The 23,296-nt window shown below is 42.9% G+C and overlaps 1 protein-coding gene and 1 long non-coding RNA gene across 3 annotated transcripts in view; one reads left to right on the forward strand and one right to left on the reverse strand.

Moving 5' to 3' along the window:
• Positions 1 to 537: 537 nt before the first annotated feature.
• On the reverse strand, positions 538 to 1,885 carry LOC118565728. Its single transcript, XR_004932554.1, has 2 exons — positions 1,799 to 1,885; positions 538 to 747 (listed from the first exon to the last, which is right to left on the reverse strand). It is a non-coding gene; the product is annotated as an uncharacterized LOC118565728 (long non-coding RNA).
• A 118-nt stretch (positions 1,886 to 2,003) lies between these two features.
• dok1b (docking protein 1b) overlaps positions 2,004 to 23,296 on the forward strand; it is a 30,555-nt gene continuing 9,262 nt past the window's right edge. For both annotated transcript variants that reach the window (XR_004932553.1, XM_012862489.3), the window contains exon 1: positions 2,004 to 2,371. Coding sequence is in view for 1 of the 2 variants with exons in the window: in XM_012862489.3 (XP_012717943.2) it covers positions 2,315 to 2,371 (57 nt within the window). In the remaining variant the exon portion in view is untranslated. The remainder of the gene's footprint in view (positions 2,372 to 23,296) is intronic.

Consider the following 23,296-nt stretch of genomic DNA (forward strand, 5'->3'; position numbering starts at 1 on the left):
TTTGGGGCCAGAAGCAGGTCTACAGAAATAGGGAACAGATTATTATGCACAAGGAAGAAAAAAAAAAAAAAACACGTTTAGCTTTCTGTAACATTTAGATCCCCTGCTGGGTATGTTCCTGTATCCTCATCAGATGTGAATGAGACTTTGTGGGTTTAAATTCGACATGAATAAAGGACAAAAGGCACAGCGTTAATTAGAGTTTGGGCAAACGATTAGGTAGGAAAGTGAGTGAGTGTGTCAGAGATGAAATCAGGGAAGAAGTTACACAATAGTGAGGAGGTGGGTGGAGGGAAGTAGAAGAGCATGCTGATTCTGCTGCAGGCAGAGATATATAATCGTCATGTTTCACGCACCAAGACGATACCAGAAGTGGGCACGGATTTCTAAATAAGAGCAGCGTTTTCAAATAAACAAGAACGTCTCTTCCTCTGCAACACATTGCACTGCAGGTTGTTTCAGTGCACATCTGTGCAAATATCTCAAAGTAATACATGATCTTAAAACATGTGATTGGCGTTCACGTCATCAGCTGACCTGGGGGTCTTGCCAAATGCATGGAGCCATTTGTTCTGCAGCGAACTGTCAGCCTGAGGAAAGCCTTTGGCGACAGTGGAGAGGAACCGTTCCGTTTTACAGGGAAGAAACCTGCGTCAAAAACCCAACTCAGCTGTGGCGAGTGGGTGTGGGCTGAGGAGACAGGAAGGGCATGCTGACTGAGCACGAAAGCACTGGGGTGGCTCCTTCCTGCGGTGAAGAAAAACAAAGCGTGCACTGAGTTAGTGACTTTCATAGTTCTGTCAATGGATCCATCTGGAAAGAATAGATAAACACAGAAGCACTGAGCCAGGGGTACCTATGCAAAGGACAAACAAAGAGCAGCGATCGCTCCACCCTATTGTATACATAGCTAAACAGTGATGCACTGAGCCAGTGGTCCTTTCTATAAGGAGAATACAAAGTTAATGGCAGCTATAGATTTGCTATTAAGCATCTGGTATGGGCCAAGTTATATATATATATATATATATATATATATATATATATATATATATATATATATATATATATATATATATATATATATATATACACAGCAGAGATGGGTAGTAACTTGTTACTTTTACTCAGTTACATTTACTTGGGTAACTTTTTGAACAAAATATACTTTTAGCAGTAATTTTACTACACTGTGCTTTTACTAAGTATCGCTACTCTTACCAGAGTAAAACCTCTGGTTACTCTACCTGCTGTGAGTAACTTCATGGACAAAGAACTGACTGGTTTTAACCAAAAATGCACCAGAGAGACAAAAACCTAGAGTTTATGTTAAAGAAAAAAATTCTTATTTGTACACAAGCTTTGTTGTTTTATTGTTATTTTCTATCTGCTGAGCTCACTGAGCTCATTTGGAGGTCAAATGAACGTACAATAAACCATAGATCTTGTCATTAGAGGTACTTTGCACTGTTCTGACATACTGTATATTAACTGCTGTAAGTATTGCTCACAAGTCTAATCTTAAAAAAATATTTAGAAAAGTTTGTCTGCCTGAATTTGTTATTTTGCAATAAAGTTATATTTTCATTTATGTCTTTAAAATAACCCTATCTGACTACATAATAAAAAAATCAGCTGTTATGTTTAATTACTCAGTACCACTCAGTAGCCTTCTTACTGAATACTTTTTTACTCTTGAGTAATTTCTTGGCTGACTACTTTTTACTTTTACTTGAGTAAAAACATGTTGAAGTAGTGTTGTTCTTACCTGAGTACAATTTCTGTCTACTCTACCCACCTGTGAACGTCAGTCAGGGTCATAACCGTTTCTCTCCATCACGTTGTGGGCCGCTCATGCCTTTATTTTGAAGGGCCCAAGAGAAAGTAGTTCGCTTGTGTTTCACGTAATCCGCAACAGCCGCGCTCCATCCTCACAGGAGGGGTGAGAGAGAGAGAGAGAGAGAGAGAGAGAGAGAGAGAAGAGACAAAACAGTCAGACGAGTTGCCGACCAGACTCGGATGGTACTGAACTTGTGACGGAACCGCTCTGGACCTTTCTTTCTCCTCCCTCCGCCATGGCATCGCCTCCTCCTCCTGTCGCGTCTCTGCAGAGCCGCTTTTTTAACGGCTGAGGAGCAGAAGTGAGAAAAAAAAACAAAAAAAAAACGGGGGAGGAGACGCTATTTGGGGATAATAAAACCCAACTTTAAAAAAGTTTTTTTTTCTATTTATCTCTTCAAGCAAGTTCAGGTTAAATCTTCTGTTTGTTTTTTTTCCTCCCTACCTTGGAGGGAGCTTGGTCTTCACGGAGAGCATGGACGCGCACGTCAAAGAGGGACAGCTCTATGTGCAGCACCAAAAGTTTGGGAAGGTGAGACTTTTATTCTCGGTTTTGGTTTATTTATTTTATATACGTGCACCGAGTAAATCAGCGGGGAGCGTGCGGCTCACGGTGCAGATTTCGTGCGCACGTCTTTTATACATAACGCGGTGTCGCTTCGTAAAAACGCGCATTACGCACCGACCCCGCAGAAAGAAAACACCAAACCCAGCACACCGAGCAGGACTTCTACTTACTGAAAAGTGTTTAGACGGCATCCCCGCTTTTAAAGCACGATAAGCACGTTTCTAATCAGCAAGCTGTCACTGATCTGACCTTGTTATGATGTGGTGGTTTGGAGTAAAGCTGCTGCAAGCGAGCATAGGAGGAAAAGGAAAACAACAATAAAAAAAAAAAACACCTTCTGCAACGTTTTGCAGTTTAATGCAATTTCCTGAGCTAGAACAAGGCATGGGCTGCTATGAAATTCAGTAAAAAATAAGTAAGTCATGCACCACTTCCTCTAAATTATGGTATAAACATACAAAAAAAGGACTTATTCCTGCTGCTGCTAATATCACATCTAGACTAGTAGCACTCATAGACATTTCTTGGTCATCTGTGTTTTTGGCGACCGTACATATTTCCTAACAGCTGAAAACGTCTCAGGCGAGGAAAAGGTGCAGGGGTCTTCCTTTCAGCCAGCTGACCTGCAGTGTGCAGGAACAGGCAAACGCTCCACGCTGGCGCCGGCCCTTTCTCTGGCATCTCGTTGAAAGATTCATGAAAACAACTTTAACCTGTGGGAAAGCTTTGGCAGAAGCACACGCAGACATTTAGACCTCCGTACAGCTTAATATCAGTAACAGGTCCATGCTAGTTCTGTTTTTTTGACCCGGTCCGGGCAAAGCTTCAGCTGTCGGACCTCCGGCCTCACGTTTGACTCTATGGTGAGCTGTAATGTACGGATGAATTCATGGCAGACTCAGTGGTGCCAAAAGCTTGGTGCACTTCGATGCTGGTAACTGGTCCAAACCTAGTTAGGACCTGGAAAGAAGGGATAACGTGTTTTTTTTTTTCTTACATTTTTGGATGTGCTGCACAACCTGAATGATAAAGCAACATGTCACCCTGACAGTCGGCAGACCTAAAGCGTGACCATCCGTGCAACGTCTCCAGCTGCTGCAAGCACGGACGTAGGGTTAAGCTGCTCTCCTTCACCTTTTTTTTTTTTTTTTTTTTTACAGCTAGCAAGGCCTCGGGGTTAAAAGTCTGCGATAACACCTCAGTTTGTGTTCCTCTCTTCCTGTCCTTGGCATCCACGCACCAATTTATGCCTCTGAGCAGCGCCACTAGATAACAGCTCCGTCTGAGACTTGTGAGAGGGTCTTTGTCCGGCCTCGTCCGCCTTCTCTCTGGTGGTCATATGACCTGGGTCGACAAAAACATTCTGCCCCATGCTTCCTGTTCTGAAATCACCGCTTCACAATGCATATTCATGCCTCCATAATACACTTTCAATGGTCTTTTTGGTGCGTTTTCAGCAGAACGCGGGACAGGCATCGGCTTTGTGTCTGAGCAGAAGTACGTCGAAGCGGGATCAAGAAAATACAATGAAAAAAAAGAAAAAAAAGAGCACGAGTGCTAGCAGAGAAAATAGAACAGGAAGCCGAACTTCTGTTATTCTGAAAGTGTTGAAACTGGTTCGAGGTTTGCTGAAGTGAATTATGCAATCTTTAGCACCGGCAGTGGACACGCACACACACACATAGACATATACATACATGTATGCATGGGCTGGTTCCCACGTGCTCGGCTGGAAAATCTGACGGACGAGTGCAACCAGGTTTCTGTTTCAGACTGCTGGGTTTTCGTGACGCGGGAAGTTGTGGCGCACGCTGCAGGGCACCAGGATGCTAACCGTCGAGCTGCAAACACCGTCTGCAGGATTTCTGACAGCTGCAACGAGGGTCTCCCCTGAACACCTTTGCGTTAAAAGTTTAAAAGAAAAAGCAACACGATGGTGAAGATTTTGCGATATCTTGAGACCTGAGAGAATTAACAAGTAATGCTCAGCATGCAATGTGAAATTATGCAGTGAAGGAAATTAGAAACTCGGACATATCCATTTAATACGATCTCTTTGGACATGACGGATGAGGAGAGGAACCGTTTTGGAGTGCCTATTACAGAAGATCTGTAAAGTAAAAATGACAGAAGTGCAGACCTTTTCAAACCAGACAAAAAATAGAGATTTGGTTAGAAATAATTGTGGACAGCCTAAATAATTATGGATAAAATACTTTTACACCTTTACTTCCAGATGGGTTCGTACGCTTAGAGCTTTTCCACATTTTGTCATGTTTTATTGTGTCTTTCTTTTGGGATTTTATGTCTTAGCTCAACACAAAGCACCGCAGAAATGTTAAAGCGGAAGAAAACCCTTTGTACTCAACCCCCCCCCCTTTTTTTTTTACTCCAATGCTTCTAAATAAAAGCAATTCCTTGTAGGAAGCAGCTGAGGAAACCTCCATAAAGTACTATAAATATCTAAAGTGACGATGGTGTGCGGCTGTCTCTGAAGATGCTGTTGTAATTACGGCTATTAAACCTGCCGAGCTGTCATCTGGAAGCCGTTTCTGGATACATGAGCAGCAGAACAAAGTCATTCTGCACACCATTTAGCGGGAAGTCGTGTCTGCATCTGCATCAGCTTGCCTGCCTCTACCGCACGCATTTTAATGCTGGCAGAGGTGCTTGGACATGTATTTTGTCGGCCCGCAGCTGCCAGAGGCTTTCGGCGATCTGTTTGCAGCCGTCGACCTAACCCTCAGAGGTGATTTCAGCTTTGTCTGCTCATCGGCCACGCAGACAAGGATCAAGGTTCAAGCAAAATCCATCAAGTGAATCTGGAATTACACTGCCTGAGGCTGCGAGAGTTAGCGACCGTTCATGTAAATGGTTGGATTTAAAAAACTGTTTACTGTCAGATCTCCTCCTCTTCTTCTCACATGCTAAAGTCATATTTCCCAGAAAGGAAGCACCAGATCATCTGTGGTATTAGCTACAGTAAGTACCTTGATGTGGTGGAGAGTATGTAAGTCTGTATAAATACTCTGTTGTAGGTGTATTTCAGGAGAAAGGGCGTCAGATATGATTATGCGCCTCATGGGAACTTTTTATTTCTTTCTTTTGTAGCATAAAGATTTATTTTTGCCATGACCGGAGAGCTCATGGGTAAAGTTGTGAATAAGTTAGGCCATGAAGCAAAAATACCCTGCTTTAAGCGTCCCACAGATCATCTGAATGAATATTATGGTGAGGCAGGCAGGCAGAATCAGAATTCCTGGAATGTTCTTACCGGGATGGCTTGAGACAATCTGCCACTGATGGCTGGTCTGAAGGCTGCTTATATGGTGGTGGAAACAGGTGGAAGCGGTGAATGCTGATTGCAGGCGGGGTGGATCTGAGCAGGTGTGCTAAGTGACTGATCAGACCAGCATCAGTGCCGAGATCGTCACATAGCTTGGCTGTTCACCTAAACTGGACGTGCTCTCCATAAATCTGTGCTTTATGGAAGTGAGACAAAAGAAAGCCACTGTGAAAGGAAAGTTATAGAAACTCGTTTTTGCATGCAAGCTCCCATCACCTTGAATGCGCCGTCCCCACTCAGAAACATGGCAGTGGCAGCATCGTGCTGTGGGTGTGCTTCTTTTCAGCAGGCAGATTAAAGGCTGGTGAGAGCTGATGGAAAGCTGGATGGAGTTTAATAGAGGGCTACGCTCAAAGAAAACATGTGGGGGCTGCAAAAGACGCGAGACGGGGACAGAGGTTCACCTTCCAGCAATTCAGTGACCCTAACGCACAGCCAGAGCAACAAATTAAAGGTTTAAATCCAAGGATATGCTTGTGTGTCGACGGCCTAGTCAAAGCCCACTCCTAAATGTAGGCCAAATCTCAATGAAGACTTGAAATGTCTCTTCAGATTCTCCTTCCAATTTAACCGAGCCACGCAGAAAGCCTGGCGACTATAATAACAATAAAAAGTTGTTATTATAACTATTTTTTTTTAAATTTTATTTTAGAATGTATTGATTCAAGAACACTTTTCAGATTTCTATCTGTGAAAAAACAAGTAAAATATATGTGTTGTTTTCCTGAACCTTTGTGCCATACTTTGTCTTGGTTGATCACATTAGATCCCAATAAAAACGACTGATAAAATGAGGAAAAGTTCATATTTTTTGGAGGGCACTGTATAAATGCTCCTTTTGGGATTTTTTAAATTATTAATTCTTTTTAATAATCTTCTAAAGGGGTTTTTACCCCCCAGTGAAAATAGGATATAATTGGATATCCATCTGGGTGCAAGTTATCTAGGTTAGAAAAGTTTTACTAGGCTGGATAATGACGCTGACAGTCTGGCCTCAAGCAGCTGGTAGTTCTTGTTCATATTTAACAGATTTTCTTTTTCTATTACCTGATAATAAGTTGTCAGTGTTTGCTGGATTCTTTAATGCTCAAAGATTTCTGTTACAGCGCATTGGCTGGACCATAAAACTGACAAATCGGGTCAATAAAAGAAAACTAAAGGTTAACAGAGAAAGTTCCTGCTTGTTGTGTGTTAGCTGTTTACTTGGAGGCTGTTTATGTTAATAATTACCTTTGTGTCTCGCTTATGTATGGATTTTATAGTGTAAATGGCAGCTGTTTATTCTAGTCACTAAGGTAAAGGAGCCATTAGTTTTGTTTTGTTCTAATTAAATCGATGTTTTGGACTTGTTTTGGTCACGTTATGCTGGAAACACTCAATAAATTAGTCAAGAAAGGCTGTTCTTTATGACAGTGTTTCCCACTATTATGCTGCTTTTAGATCTTAATCTATTTCTAGCACTTTGAGACTGAAATATGTAAAGTGTGTTAGAGATTCTCGTTAGGCTTTGCAGAGGCCTATGAATGCACCATCAATTTAAATCTGATTGGCTGAAATGAGAAAATACGATAAAACATAAAATGAGCTGGGACTGCGATGTTGTTAGAAGGTCTGAAAAAGAACAGACCTTATTCAGTTTATGCAAGTTTGCCCAGTTTTGCCAAAATGAAACGACTTTTAAAAGCATCCTCGCCTTAAAGAGCACTCAGCCCCAGACTGTTTTGCCTAACTCAGAAAATATATTTAAATTTGAAAGATCAAATCTTTAAAAGCTAGTTGGCTAAAGGAAAAAGAGGAAAATAATCTCCACAAGAGTGTAGAGCAACAAACATTGTGTGCCGTGTTGATGTAATGGTGACAACTTTGGTAGGATGTCAACACGTCCGCCTTTGTGATCTGAGGTCCAACTTTAAGTTTATTATGAGAGTTTTAAAACTACATCTAAATCATAGGAATGTGAAGACTTTACTCGTTTACTAATTTTAAAGGAGATAGCTACAAGCTTAACTCCTCCGAGCCTGTAGGTGACATACTCTCGCTCGCCATCTCTCGTTTCAACCTTCAACTGTACTGTTTGCCACCTGGTTGCCAGGTGCAGCAGCATTAGCATTAGCGTAATGGTTAGCATTATCAAACATTTAACTTACCTTTTCACAAGGAAAGTTGCAACCTCCTTATACCAAAATGACTTTATGTCCGATGTTGAATTTAAAAAAGAAAACAACCGTTTGCAGCTATTCTTTTGTTTTAATAATGAATTAAACTTTAAAAAACACCTTTCAATTCAAATAAATTTTACACTAGAATTCATGTTATGTTCATACATTAATGGTATGTGTTGGTAATAAGCATACCTATAAACAATTAAATATTTATTTTTATTTATCACCTTTATGCTAATTATAGGTCCCTAAGGTTAACTGCACCTTTTGTGCCTGCCTTCAGATTACCCAGCAGTAAATGAATATGTCACTAAAGAAAATCACATAGTTTCTCATGCTTCTTGTGCTTCATCTATCTTTGTGTTTATTTATTTATCACAAATAAATAAATAATCCAAACTCCAAATTAGCTGCTTAGAGCATGGGTTGACCAACCATAAAATCCCAAACCAAGGTCAGGTTGAGGCCCTGTTTACACAACAACGATGCACTGAAGACGGGATTGTTGTTTGGCTTCTGTTGACACATCTACATGACAACATTTTAATTACGATCTCCCTGCACACACACTAGTTGAAATGTTAAAAACGGTGTAATTTCACTGCCACACCACTAGTGGGTGGTGTGTTTTTTTTAATCTTAACAACACGCGCATGCGTACAAACACTCCCTGCTTAAAAAGGGACCACCAGGTCATAATCTGTGCCAAAGGGCAGATTCTGTTTTTTCCTGTCTACACGACAACAGAGACCAGGCTATTTTCAGAACATCACACTCTGGAACCCATTTTTAGACAAAACATGCGCTGTTGTGGTGTTTACGGACGGTAGAAACACAACAAAAACTTGCATAAACTGGGTTTGACTCTCTGGTCAATCTCAAAACCGGCAACCAGCTGATCAGTGGTATAGCAATGCAAGATTTCTCAGTCAAGAACTTTGTTAAACCTTGTTAGCTTTGAAGGCTTGAGTTGCTAGAGGTTTCTGTCAGAGAACTGTGACTTTCTTTCTACCCTGTAATCTCAACCTCAACAAAAAGGAATCCAAATTAGGGTGTGGTACCATTTTTATGAAGGTTGAATCCTTTGTACCTTTGTCACCTGGGACTCTGATGGAGGTATATACAGTTTATTTGTCTGTTTCTCTGTTTTATCTCCATGCACAGACTAAACACAGGGGAGCGAAATGACTGCTCACTAGCAGCCCTGTTTGGATGTTTGGTTGCAGGCTCCACATGTTACACCTAAATTATGTTTACAAGGAGACTTGATGACACCAAGATGGCAATCTTTGCTGCTGTTCTTGAACAGTGGCATTTGGAGATTTACTTAACACTTACCATCCTGCTCACATTGAGTGCTGGCATAAAAAAAAACGTAACCCCGTCACCTCTCGTTTGTCACATTTAGCCTTTTTCTCTTTAAGAAAATTTGGCAGGTCACCCTCATAACGTGATCTAGTTAAACAATTAAACCCCACCATCAACAGATAATTAAATAAAAAACCCTACTATCACCACCACTGCAATAATAATACTTATTATAGAAGCAATGATAGTGTTAGATAACGCTGCATGGTGTTAGGAGGAGATTTGATTATGCTTTAAACATGACGTGATACATAAACAAATAACTGTAATGTGTTGTTATAAAACATAGAGCCCAGATAGTAGGTAGTCTATCCCTCTACTGGGGGAAAAATGAAAATAAAAAAAATCAGTCTTTCCCTCCTAAGAAGGTTTTATTGAAAATCTGATTTCAGGCGGACGTCTGCGGCTTTGTCATTGAAACAATTATAATCTTTTAGTGACTGGACCCCACCGCTTCTTTACCCTCTAAGTCAGGGGTGTCACACTTCAGTCCTCCAGGTTTGGTGTCCTGCTACTTTTATATATGTCTCTGTTTCAACACACCTGAGTGAAATAATCAGGCCATTAGCAGGACTCTGCTGAGGAGCTAACTCAGCCGTTTGATTCAGGTGCGCTGTAGGGCTGGGCGATATGGATTAAAAAATAAATCTCCGATTTTATCATACCAAATCCGATTAATCGATTTTTTCCCCCCCTCCTTTTTGTTTCTTAAAAAGAAATTAAAGAAATTATTTTAAAACCTTGCTTTTATGTCAAGCATTTCGTCAGGGAGTTGACCTGAATTCAAAGTGCAACTAAAAACAAGCTGTGAAACATGTAAAACAAGATGGCAGCCGTGCCAATATAAACAATGAAAATATAACAAAACATTTGCTGCTAGTGGTATTACACATTGAGCTAAGAACAGGCTTCACTGCACTTGTGAACTTCAAACTAAGTAAAAAAAAAAGTAAATAAGTGAATGAAGTACCTCGTATTATGGTTAAAAAAAAGTTTCCACTTAACAATATTTTGACAATACATTTGCCTAAACATATATTCAGCATCACATGCTGTTCTCTTCATGGAAAGCCAATGAGTGTATTGGCAAAATAAAATCCAGATTTTCCAAAAATGAAATCTTAAAGAATTGTAAATTCGAATTAATCGATTAAATCGATTTATCGCCCAGCCCTAGTGCGCTGGATCATAAAAAAAGTCGCAGGACATCAGACCTCCAGGACAGGAGGTTGACACCCCTGCTTCAAAACCTTCCCATGCTGCTTTAAGCCACAACTGTCACTGAATATACTGCAGGCATAAACAGCCTGTATGCACGGTTTAATGATTAGCTAACATTTATGGCAGTCCAGACAGTTCTTCATTTTCAAGAGCGCCTGAGAGAAATTTGGCCTCTCCGTCTTGTCATATTTATAACACAGGAAACAGGAAGCCATCGATTACTATTTCAAAGCTCAAAAAAAACCCACAAAACAACTTCAAAAAGATACATAAATAAGCGCTACGGTTTCTTTTCAGTTTACGGGAATCGTTAGGAGCATTTTAACCATGCGTCTTAAATAATTGTGGTGGGTGGCAGCAGACAGGCACATTAAGGACATTAGGACTTCCTCCGTTAAAGCTTCTCTCTTCTTTTGGTCTGACGTGACACGAGATGATCTGCACATGCGAGACTAATCATGGCGAGTGTGTTTCTGCAGATCCGTCAGGAGAGGCCTTTATATTAAAGCGCATTTTTCAGTCACCCTGTGGTCAAAGCCGTTAGACTTTCTCTCTCTCTCTTTCTCTTCCCTTCCTCCTTCCTTCCTCAGTAACCCTCTTCACAAACAGTCTCTTGTGTCCGCCCGTCTCTCTTTGACACGCACAAGCGGCAGCAGGCCTGCGCTGATAAACGGGCAGACTTCACGCTTTTTTAAATGAGCCCACAGGTGACCTGCTTTGTGTCTACTCAGTCCCCGTTTGTGTCCGCTGTTTAGTTCCCATTTTTACCGGCGCACACAAAGGTGATCCTGTGCTTAGCCTCTTTAACCCCTAGGCCTCTTTTTAAACAAGTCAGCTTGAAAATGATATACCCAAGAGGAACTGAATATATGTCAGGGACTACAGGGGGTTATTGGAATAGTCCCGGTACCAAAATGATGGTGAGACTCAAGGGAGTACAACAGAGGTCTAGAAATCTACAGCCATGTTACCGAGTGAAAGTAAATAAATATGGAAGATAGCAGTAAAAAAAACACAGTACAGAGTTCAACCATTAACTGGACCGAAATACATGCAGAAAAAGGTGAATTATAGAAGTTTTAGACGGGTATTAGTTGATGAAAGTCCAGACGAGCATCCCAAATGATCCATTTCGGTGCATTTTTGGCCCCATGTGTCGGTAAATGACTGCATGTTTCTGAGGGGGTGTGACGCTGCACATACAGCTTAGGTAATATCCTAATAACTAACGTAACTCTTACTGGAATAGGTTTCGTTATTTTTAGGCAGGCAAATGTTTAGGGCGTCGATGTCGGTATGGTTAGGTAGAGGTTATCCGTTTTTTGTCAGGTAACAGTAAATCACTGTTAAAGTTTACTTATTACAGAAATGCAAAGAAAGCGGCTCAGGCGTCTTGTCTGTTTCTCTACAATACGGCACGTTGTTGCCACACCAGTGAGGGAAGTTTTGTCTCTCCGCCTCTCTCTGCCATGATCTCTTTTGCATAATTTCCACTCAGTGCAACACTCTGTCGCCTTATATGGACCAGCCGTTTCACGCACGCATCTCCAGGAGCAGAGTGCAGCGCAGCTTAACGTGTCACACCTCGTACGAGACAAGCTGTCGCGTGAAGGCGACTCCAGATGGCCCGCGTCAACAGCAGCAAACAAACAGACGGACGGACGTGTTTGGCATTTTCTGAGCCACACCTGGACGCAGAAGAAGGAAGCCGAGACACGTTTCCTGTCCTCTCTCCGGCTTTGTAGCTTTTGAGGCCCAGTGTGTGTGTATGCAGATTTTTATTAATCGTTTATTTATACAGGAGACTCAGCGTCTCATTTATGAGAGAGACCTGTTTAAACACGTACAATTACAACAGTTTACGACAGCAATTACACATTTAGAAGTGTCCCAACACGTGGTTTAAAATTTCACGGTACAAGCAAAAATATGTACAAATGACTAAATAAAGCAAGTGCAATTTCCTTTTAATAAAACTCTGAATCGTTCAAACCAGGTCTGTGTGAACTGCTGGAACTGCCAAGGAAACATAGTCCTGGGAGCGGAGAAAGCGATTGTTTGTTTTTGGTCTAAAGTAATGAGACAAGTAAGGTGGCACCATATTAAGAACAGATTTATAAATGAACAGATACCAGTGCCAGAGTCTATGCGTATGCAGTGCAGGCCAGCTTAACCAATGAGTACAAGGTGCAGTGATTAGTAGTGTTTTTACTGTCTGTGATGAATCTAAGCGCTCCATGATAGAAGGCGTCTAGCATACGTAAAGAGCTGACAGAGACGTTTATATAGACAATATCTCCATAGGCAAGGCAAGGCAAATTTATTTATATAGCACAATTCAGTACAAGGACAATGCAAAGTGCTTTACATGATTAAAATATAGCAAAATGAAACAGAATAAAAGCAAGTAGGAATAAAATGTAGATAGAAAAAAAGAACAAAAAAGTGGTGATTCAGTTAACTAGAACAGTTGAAGGCAATCCTAAACAAGTGTGTTTTTAATCTTGATTTAAAGGAACTCAGGCTTTCAGCACCTTTACAGTTTTCTGGAAGTTTGTTCCAGATAAGTGGAGCATAGGAACTAAATGCTGCTTCTCCGTGTTTGGTTCTGGTTCTAGGTATGCAGAGTCTAAAACACTCATGAAGGTGGCAGACACCAACTGTTTCCGGGCCTGATTTGAGAAAAAAGGATTTATTGCGATAAAAGAATCCTATCTTGAGCTTAACAGACTTTCAATATGACCTTTAAAGGTCAAAGTATCATCAATGTGTTTACTGAGGTATTTATAGGACGATACAAAATCTGTTCTTGTTTTTGTGACGGTTTTAGGCAGAGGTAAGACCACCTTTCTTTCTATAAGCAGGGTTAGCGTTGATACTGAATGGTGTCAAAAAAAGCCTGCAGATGTTGAAAAACTAAATCAGATCACAGAATCATCAGCGTAGAGATGCAGAGCTGTATCTTTGAGACCCGGTCCCAGTGTGTTTATGTAAATGGTGAATAGAGTGGGCCCTAAAATCGAGCCTTGAGGGACTCATTTCGTAATGTTCAAATAACCTGATGTTAGACCACCGAGTTGTACACACTGTTTACGTCCAGTCAAATAATTTAAAAACCAAGCTGTGGTGTGAAACAATATTCATTGGTCAACCATGTCAAAAGCTTGCGACAGGTCCAAAAATTGTGAAATTCATAACAAATGTACGCACTTAAACGGCAACAAATTCGCTCAAGTTAATTTTAAACAACATATCTAGATGGGGACTTTTGAAGTGTGTTGGCAGATTACTCTGATTCACATGAAAAAAAAAACACAAGAAAACTCGCCTGGAAACCAAAACCTCAGGAGGGACAAACAAGGACCCGCAGATAGGAAATATATAAATACACCCTGTGGCTATAGTTGTACCTGGGCCGTCATGCAAATGCCATAATTCTGTAATTGGACTGACTCACACGCTGCTTATTTTCATGCTATGAATGATAGTGAAGAGGCGACTGCTTTGAAGAGTGTTATCTACCACCAGAACCTGATGTCGGGATGGAAATATGCACCTTTACCTAAGTGGCATCTGATAATTCAGAACTTCACCTTACGTAAAAACTCAAATTCTTAACACTTTTTAATTGTGGTTTTGTAGGTCTTTTTTCTTTTTTTTTGCCACATGTTCTTAAGAAAAGTCTCTTGAATCCTTCAATTCAGTTAAATTCGCCCCCTGAAGGGCAAATTTCCCACCAGAGAATTCCTCATTGACACACAGGAGCCTTTTTTGTGTATTAGGATGGAAGTTATAATACGAAAAGGAAGCCGAAATGGAAAAGCTAACCCCCTGACTAAGGTTACGTTCACACTGCAGGTCTTAAAGCTCAATTCCGATTTTTTTTTTTTTTTGTGAAATCAGATTTTTTTTCGTGGTCGTTCACATTTCATATGCGACTTGTATGTGATTTCCTGTGTGAACTGAATGCGTTCAACCTAAGTGTCCCGCATGCGCACTCGAGGACGCGATGACGTCACACGTAGCAAGCGTCCTCAGTGTTTGCTGAAGTAAACATGGATTATAATGCAGGCGTGCATTTTACAGTCATTAATTTATTTTCTAACCGGAGCTTTCCGTCCATTGACTGCTCTTCTCTTTGTAGTCCACTATGGGTGTCGTCTTTCTTCCCGCTTATGCATAGCAGGATGCAGAATAGTGACGTTTGTCGAGTATCGGTGACGTACAGGTCGGATAAATGCGACCCGGCCGTACAGACACAGGTCACATTTGAAAAGATCAGATACGTATCGGATTCAGGACCACATATCCAAGCGGCCTGGGTTGCATTTGAAAAAATCCGATCTGTGTTGTTCAGACTGTCATAAAAAGATCAGATCCAGGTCACATGTGGGCAAAAAAAAATAGGAATTGGGTCACTTCAGGCTGTAGTGTGAACGTTACCTAAGTAGTTTGTAGAACCTCTTAGGCTGCAGTAGGCTAATTTAGCATCTTTTTGTGTAATTTAATCAGTCGCTCGCATCTCTGTAGAGCTTCGCCCCTCCTCTTCACAATATTGTTTAATTTTATCGAGGTTTTGCTGTCGGACTTTTTCGCTCACCACAGCATTTCTGTCCAGACTCGGTCTGGGTCGCCGCAGCATTTTGGTTCCTTTCTTTTTCAGCTATTCTGTTGTAGATCTGCTGCTGTGTTGGGGATGAAGTCCTGTTGTTGACCCAGTTTCAAGCCGAGCTGTCAGCCTGATGGGCCCGCATCAGATCTAGACTACTTTGGTGATCCTGTAGCGGCGAAACGAGCCTGAATCACCGCCTCCGCACTTGACAGTTGGTATGAGGTTTAAAATGCAGAGATGGTTTTGTGGTTTTCCTTGAGCATGGGCCCGTCCTTTGGTTTGTTAAAGAAGCATCTTGCAAAGTGAAGACAAGCTGCCATGTTCTTTTTCAGAGATAAAAGGCTTTATTCTGGCAGCCCTTCCAAACACTTACTTGCTACGTCTTTTACTAAATGTATCACCATCAACTTTAACATTTATCATGCAAGTTGAGGCCTGTGCAGTCCGGGAATGGAGGTCTTTTTTTTTCTTGAATGCAGATTCTCAAATAAGCTGCACGGGTCTGAACTTGAGGTAGATTTTGGCTTCCACTTGTGAATAATTTTCTCACAGATGGGTTTAATGTAAATGCGCTTGTAGTCCTTCACAGATTAAGTCGCTTCTCTAAGGTCGCTGCTGATGTCTTTCTGCTTTGGCACCGGTACGGTCCACATTTAAAACAAAACGACAACAATAAAAAACTCTGCTGTTATACAGTAGAGGTCGTCACACGCGGTGATGGTCAATTAATATTATTATTAAATGATATGAAAAAAAGAAGTGTGTGCTTAGTTTTTAAAACGGTGTGGAATCTTATCGTATTTTGATTTCTTTGTATCTTTAATTTACCTGATTTCAGAACCGGGTAAAGACCAGATTTCATTTCGTCTTGATCATAAAACCCTAGAATTGATGGAGGGTGTGCTGTATTTTTTACCTTGACTGTATTTGTTTTGCTCTTAGGGTTTATTGGGATTTGATTTAGGGTGACAAAGCAGAGATGTAAAAAAACCTAAAGTTATTTAATTCTTTTTGATATTCGTAATGTTGGCCCACCCTCACAATATATTGTATAAGCTACTGCCAGCGCCTTTGCAACCACGTTTACGTCTAATGCTGTCTAACTTCAGTTTATAAACAACCTTTAAGAGTAAAAAAAAAAAAAAAAAAAAAACTGAGCCCAAGATTCTTCAAAAGTTTATTCACACTGTATTTTAGGCAAGTCACATATACGACTGTAATTGCCCTGAATAAACACGCAGTAGGCCACGTTAAAATCCAGATGCATGTTTACGACGCTTTTACGTTAACCATTATCGGACGGTTGAGAAAGGGGAACATCCCTGTGATTAGAGCCTATATGCGGATCTGCAGCTGTTTTTCATTTGTCCTCCTTTAGCCGGATTTTCCCAGCTGGTCAAAAGGTTGTAAAGAAAACTGCTGACCTTCCTGTCACAAGCTCATTCTCTCTGCCTGTCATTCGGCTGCGTTAGCGGCAAACCCCCGACTCTGTGACTAATGTAAGACAACGAAGCAGGATCTGATGGGGCGGCAAAATGCAGCTACACTCAATAAAAGGGTATTTCCCAAAATCCATTTTATTAACTTTAGCTTCTGTGTAATAGCTCGGTACCGTAGCGATATGTATATCAGTGGCTATTGTTGGTGATGAGCATGCGCTAGCCAACACCCCTGCCTTCTGCGTTTTCCTTCATTGTTGCGTGTCGTGTTGTTTGTCCCCTTGGAGGAAGCGATCATTGTTAGCTGTTGTTTCCTCGGGGTGTAAAAGATAAAGCTCCCAGCTGGTTTTGACTATGGCGTGTTTTAACTCTTTCAGGGGCCCTCCGAGCATTTAAAACTCCACACGCAGGAGGAAAATCCTAAGATCTGGACCTATAACCTTTACACTGCAAAGAGACACTTATTAAAACCTAAATGACCTAATCCAAAGTAAAAAAAACCCCAAAAAAAACAAACAAGCCTTTTAGGTTTTTTTTGAGGACGTACGAATGTAAGTGTTGTTGAAAAAACAATTGTTGCAATTTTTGGATTTTAAATCATGATAAAAGATGAAATTGTCATTAAAAAAGGGAGGGATTGAATGAAAAAATGTCTCAATGACACAAAAATGGTTGAAAACATGTTTCCTGTTTCATTGGTGGTTTTCTAATGTAGATATTGAATTAAAATCTTTATATTTAGAGACACTGTAAATTGTGTATAACTTAAAGAATCATTGTGGACGGTCCAAAGAGCCACGTGCGGCTCTAAAGTGGCAGGTTGTAGACCCCTTGCTGACCTATTGTGAGTTATTTCGGTCCCACTGAGACATCGCTGCTAAATTATGTTTTTTTAAAGAGCAAGAGTTTGTTTTATCTGTATTTATTTTAACTTCTTTATTATTTAAAGAAACGGCTGTGTGTAAAAATGCTTTGTTACTCGGTTTAGTCGCAGGGTTTTTACAAGGACGTCCAAATTAACAGCACATCTTTTTTTTGCCTTAAGAACTGATTGAAGCTCATCGGAGGGGCCGACACGAATCGTTTTACTCAGCGGTGAACGGCTGCTGGAGACTCCAGTTGCTCTAAAGTCGTAAAAACAGAAGAATTCAGACTTGACCTAGATTTGTGTTTGACTCGAGACACAACCCCTGAGATTTAACTCAGCGTCGTAGTTTGGGACAAACTTTATCTCATGTTATCGGGTATAAGTGAGCTGGTAAGAGTAGCACTGCAAAAATGGATCTAAAAAAAAGGTAAAATGTTCTTAAAGTTAGTGTATTTGTCCTTGATTTGAGCAGGTAAATAAGATTATCTGCCAATGGAATGAGTATTTTAACCCCTTAAATAAGATAATTAGACATCCTGCACTTGAAATAAGATGATGGAGATGAATTGTTCCTATTTTAAGTGCAAAAATCTTATTCCATTGGCAGATAATCTTATTTACCTGCTCAAATCAAGGAAACTTTTTGAACATTTTACGCATTTTTAGTTCCGTTTTTGCAGCGAGTGTAGTCCCTCTGAATTAAAACCGTAGTTTCTGCTAAAAACAGGTCATGGTGACGTTAAGTCTGGCTTCTCCTGAACCTTTCTTGACATCTAGTGCGAGTAAAGGGAGCATTAATGGCAGTTTCCAAACTCCTCTGTTTTTATTTAATATTAGCATCAAGCAGGATTTACAGCAAGTCATCTATGGATCCGTTCAGATGTCGAATTTATTTGGCTATTGATGAACTAAAACATATTTTTCCTCGTTAAAAACCAAATAAAAAAATTAGTAATTATTTTAAATTATTGTAAACGTTTTAATTGAAATGTCCAAAAAATTTAGCATTTTATACAAAATGTTGGGAAAAACACTGTAATTTGATTAATGTGGTTACTTCTTTGGACAGATGGGTGTCGCATGATACAAGTATTTGTATTATATATTTTATATTTGTTTACCAAACTTTTCCTGCTGACCTTTCCCACACATCTCTCTTGCTTTCTGTTTTAGTTTAAAGTCAGCTTTGGAAATCCACTGCTGAGATGCAAAGGAGCCCGTTAATAATTAAAGACCGCCATTAGACAGACAGTATGTCTCCTGAACTGTTTCAGTGTAGTACTGTGGTGTCGTAATTGATGGAGAATATTTTTGTGTGAATATTCTATAGATTTAATTTAGTAATCCTTAAAAAGCTAACAGCCTCTCTTCTTTAAAGTGTTATATCGCTGACATACTGGGCGAAGAATTAATTGGAAATTGCTGTAATTTAATGAAAGATATTGATCTATAAATACTTTAACATCCTCGTTTTTATTTCGATGCTGTCTCAAAGCAACACTTGTTCTTTATAGCAAAAAAGAAAAAGAAAACACAGCCAGTCTTTTTTGTAATGGATTAAAAAACCTTCAAGATCCCTCCTGAAAATACTTAATTTTGATTTCGCTTTAGGTGCAAAAACTCCAAAACCAAGGAGCGTCTCAATTTTTTAGCATTGTTTGGTCAACAGATAATTAAAAAAAATGCATAATGTTGTCTGTCCTTTTAATTAGTTTGACTGTCTAATGGATTATTGAGAAGATATATGGGTTGTTAATGTAATTACAGCTATTTCCAAATCTAACGTTTGAACAAAATGTATTCAATTCAATTTTATTTATATAGCGCCAATTCATGATACATGTCATCTCAAGGCACTTACCAAACTCAAATTCAATCAGATTATACAGATTAGATCAGATTAAACAGATTGGAAAGATGACATATCCAAATTTAAGAACCAGTGGGAGGGGGAAAAATCTGTACACCTCCTGATTCATTAGCTTGATTTAACCTTTTGAGAAATATCCTGAGTCTGTCAGGTTTGTTTATCGATGAACTCAGAGTACACACACACAGGACAAAAGTTTGAGAGGTTTATTGTAAGGTGAATGATTGATGGATGAAGTAACCAGAGGTGCAGGAATACAGGGGCTCAGGGGTGCAGGTGAAGGCAGGAGCTGACGGCTTGGAGAGAGAGTTCAGCTAAGCTGGAAGGCTTGGCACTGAACCAAGTCTTCTCAGAGTGGCTAGTCAGGTTAGCAGAACTTGAGAGACACCAGGGTACAGAGCTGAGGTTCTCCAGGGCGGCTAGTCAGGTTAGCAGAACTTGAGAGACACCAGGGCACAGAGCTGAGTTTCTCCAGGGCGGCTAGTCAGGTTAGCAGAACTTGAGAGACACCAGGGCACAGAGCTGAGCTTCTCCAGGGCGGCTAGTCAGGTTAGCAGAACTCTGGAGACACCAGGACACAGCAGAACCTCTCCAGGAGCAAACAGTGAACAAATAGTCTTTAGAGTGACTGGCAGGACTAACCTTTACAACAGGAGCAAAACAAAGCTTCCAAGGCAAAACGGGAACTGGCATGGAGAGGTGCAGAATGATGATGGACCAGCACTAAAGTGAGGCAGAGGGAGGTTTAAATAGAAAGACTAACAGGTGAAATGCATCTGACTGAATAATTACTAACAGGTGTGACTGACTGCAAGGAGAGTGGAGTGAAGGCTGAGTGGAAGGGAAGGAGGAAACTAAAATTTAACAAATTAAAACCCAAACAAGGTGGAAAAACTGAGAATAATAGTAAACCAAAGCCGAATCAAAACTAAACCATGACATTACCCCCCCCCTCAAGGCCGGTCTCCGGACGGCCTAACAGATTAAACAACCACCAACCCAGGGTGGGTGGAGGGAGGTACGGATGGTGGGCTAGAGTCAAATCAAACTGATCGGACCAGGGTGGGTGGAGGGTGGTACGGATGGCGGGCTAAAAAATCAAACAAAAACTACCCACTCAGGGCGATCCAAGACAAAGTAAAAACGAAAGCGGACTAAAGGGGTTTCTAACAACCCCTGGTAGGCAAAAACAACGCGTCTAACAGATGCTGACAAGCGAGCATCGCCACCAGGCTAACGGGCAAGACTAGACGCACAAATGCTAGAGGGAAGGAACGGGCGCACGACAGCGCCAAAGGGAAGGAACGGGCGCACGACAGCGCCAAAGGGAAGGAACGGGCGCACGACAGCGCCAAAGGGAAGGAACGGGCGCACGACAGCGCCAAAGGGAAGGAACGGGCGTACACAGCGCCAAGGGGAAGGAACGGGCGCACAACAGCGCCAAAGGAAAAGAACAGGCGCACCACAGCGCCAAAGGGAAAGGAACGGGCACACCACAGCACCAGAGGGAAGAACAGGCGTACGACAACGCCAGAGGGAAGAACAGGCGTACGACAACGCCAGAGGGAAGAACAGGCGTACGACAACGCCAGAGGGAAGAACAGGCGTACGACAACGCCAGAGGGAAGAACAGGCGTACGACAACGCCAGAGGGAAGAACAGGCGTACTGAAAACACCAGGGCTCAAAACACACGCTGGAGCATGACTGGCCTACAGAAACGCGAGGGGAACCCGCCGGGGCGTGCGGGAAACGCCGGGGCTTGGGGAAGAACACGCCGGGGCGTGAGGGAAACGCCGGGGCTTGGGGAAGAGAACGCCGGGGCGTGAGGGAAACGCCGGGGCACAAGGGAAGCAGGAACATCTAAAACGCCAAGGAACAAGAACGGAGGGCGTACTAACACGCCGGGGAACCGAGGGCGTCCTAAGACGCTGGGGAACCACAAATCAGAGGGCATTCTAACATGCCGGGGAACCAAGAATCTGAGGGCGTCCTAACACGCCGGGGAACCGAGAATCAGAGGGCGTCCTAACACGCCAGAGAGCCAAGAATCAGTGGGCGTCCTAACACGCCAGAGAACTGAGAAACAGAGGGCGTCCTAATACACCGGGGAACCGAGAGACAGAGGGCGTCCTAATACGCCGGGGAACCGAGAGACAGAGGGCGTCCTAATACGCCGGGGAACCAAGAAACCCAAGACAGAAGGCGTTCTAACACGCCAGAGGACCAAGAAGTCTAAACGCCAGGAACAAGGAGGCGTTCTAACACGCCAGGGAACTAAGGAACTAAGAGGCCAAAACAAAAACCAAGGAAGCTCGAACCAGCCAAAGCTAAGGAGCATGAAACAGCTCAGGGCCAGGGGTCAGAAATCTAAGCGAGCGCTAAGACCTAAGGAGCGCTGGATACTAGGAGCGCAGGACAAAAAATAAGAATCAAACCAAGAACTAGAAAATAAGGCAAAACTAGAGCTGGGATAACACCACAAAAGAAAAACTAAGGCAAAACATTAAATCAAAACACTAAAGCAGAAAATGAAACTAAAGCTAACTACAAATAAAGGAAAAACAAGAAAAACTAGGACTTGAACAAGTACACTAACGTGACAACCAGAGAGCTAAAGCTAAAATGACAAAGCTAAGCAAACCTAGAAAACTAAGGCAAAATCTAGAATTCTAAAACAGAACAGGGAAAACAAAGCAAACAAAGACTAAGAACTCTAAGAAAACGAAGAACCCCCTAACTAATTCCAAAACTGAGGAATACTAAATAACTCTAAACTAAGGCCGAGCTATAACAAAATAAACAGAAGGCACTGGCCTTAAGGGCGCAGGCAAAACGGCTGCTAAGCAAAAGAAACGTCTTGGTGGAGGTCGTCCTGGACGAGGCAGGCGGCGGAGCAGCATCGCCCGACTAAACCCTCGAGGAGGGCGGCCCCGACGAGGCAAAGTCAAGCGGCCCGGAGACCGCGGTCGGCGGCTCCGGCCGAACAGAAAAGTCAAAAGCGGGCGCCGTGGTGGACGGCCCCGACGAGGCAAAGTCAAGCGGCCCGGAGACCGCGGTCGGCGGCTCTGGCCGAACAGACAAGTCAAAAGCGGGCGCCGTGGTGGACGGCCCCGACGAGGCAAAGTCAAGCGGCCCGGAGACCGCGGTCGGCGGCTCCGGCCGCACAGGAAAGTCTGGTGCGGGCGTCGTGGAGGACGACCCCGGCATGACGAACCCGAAACAGGTGTAGCACCAACTAAGGCCTCGGCCTGAGGCAAAACTACTCCCTCGGAGGCCTCGGCCTGAGGCAAAACTACTCCCTCGGAGGCCTCGGCCTGAGGCAAAACTACTCCCTCGGAGGCCTCGGCCTGAGGCAAAACTACTCCCTCGGAGGCCTCGGCCTGAGGCAAAACTACTCCCTCGGAGGCCTCGGCCTGAGGCAAAACTACTCCCTCGGAGGCCTCGGCCTGAGGCAAAACTACTCCCTCGGAGGCCTCGGCCTGAGGCAAAGCTGCTCCCTCGGAGGCCTCGGCCTGAGGCAAAGCTGCTCCCTCGGAGGCCTCGGCCTGAGGTAGGGCGGCTCCCTCGGAGGCCTCGGCCTGAGGCAGGGCGGCTCCCTCGGAGGCCTCGGCCTGAGGCAGGGCGGCTCCCCCGGAGGCCTCGGGCTGAGGCTCGTCGGCCGGCGGATTTATTCTCTTGGTGGCCGGCAGAGCGGGGCCTTCGGCGGCCGGCAGAGCGGAGCTTTCGGCGGCCGGCAAGGCCTGACGGGGTTCTCTGGCGGCTGGCAGAGCGGGGCTTTCGGGTGGAGGCGGAACCATCTCCTCGGCTACCTTGGGCGCTGCCGGGCTACAGGCTTCAGAGGGCGGGTCCTCCCGAACCCCCTCACGGGACTTGAGCGGCAGCGGATCCTCGGAGGCCTTAACGCGTCGGAGTGCCCGACGTCTTAGCCGGGAGGAGCCAGGCGGGGAGACAGAGTCTGTCAGGGGGGTGGCAGCAGGCCCACGGGGAAGAAGGTCGTCCCG

Source organism: Fundulus heteroclitus, chromosome 14, assembly GCF_011125445.2.
Source record: "Fundulus heteroclitus isolate FHET01 chromosome 14, MU-UCD_Fhet_4.1, whole genome shotgun sequence".
NCBI lineage: Eukaryota > Metazoa > Chordata > Actinopteri > Cyprinodontiformes > Fundulidae > Fundulus > Fundulus heteroclitus.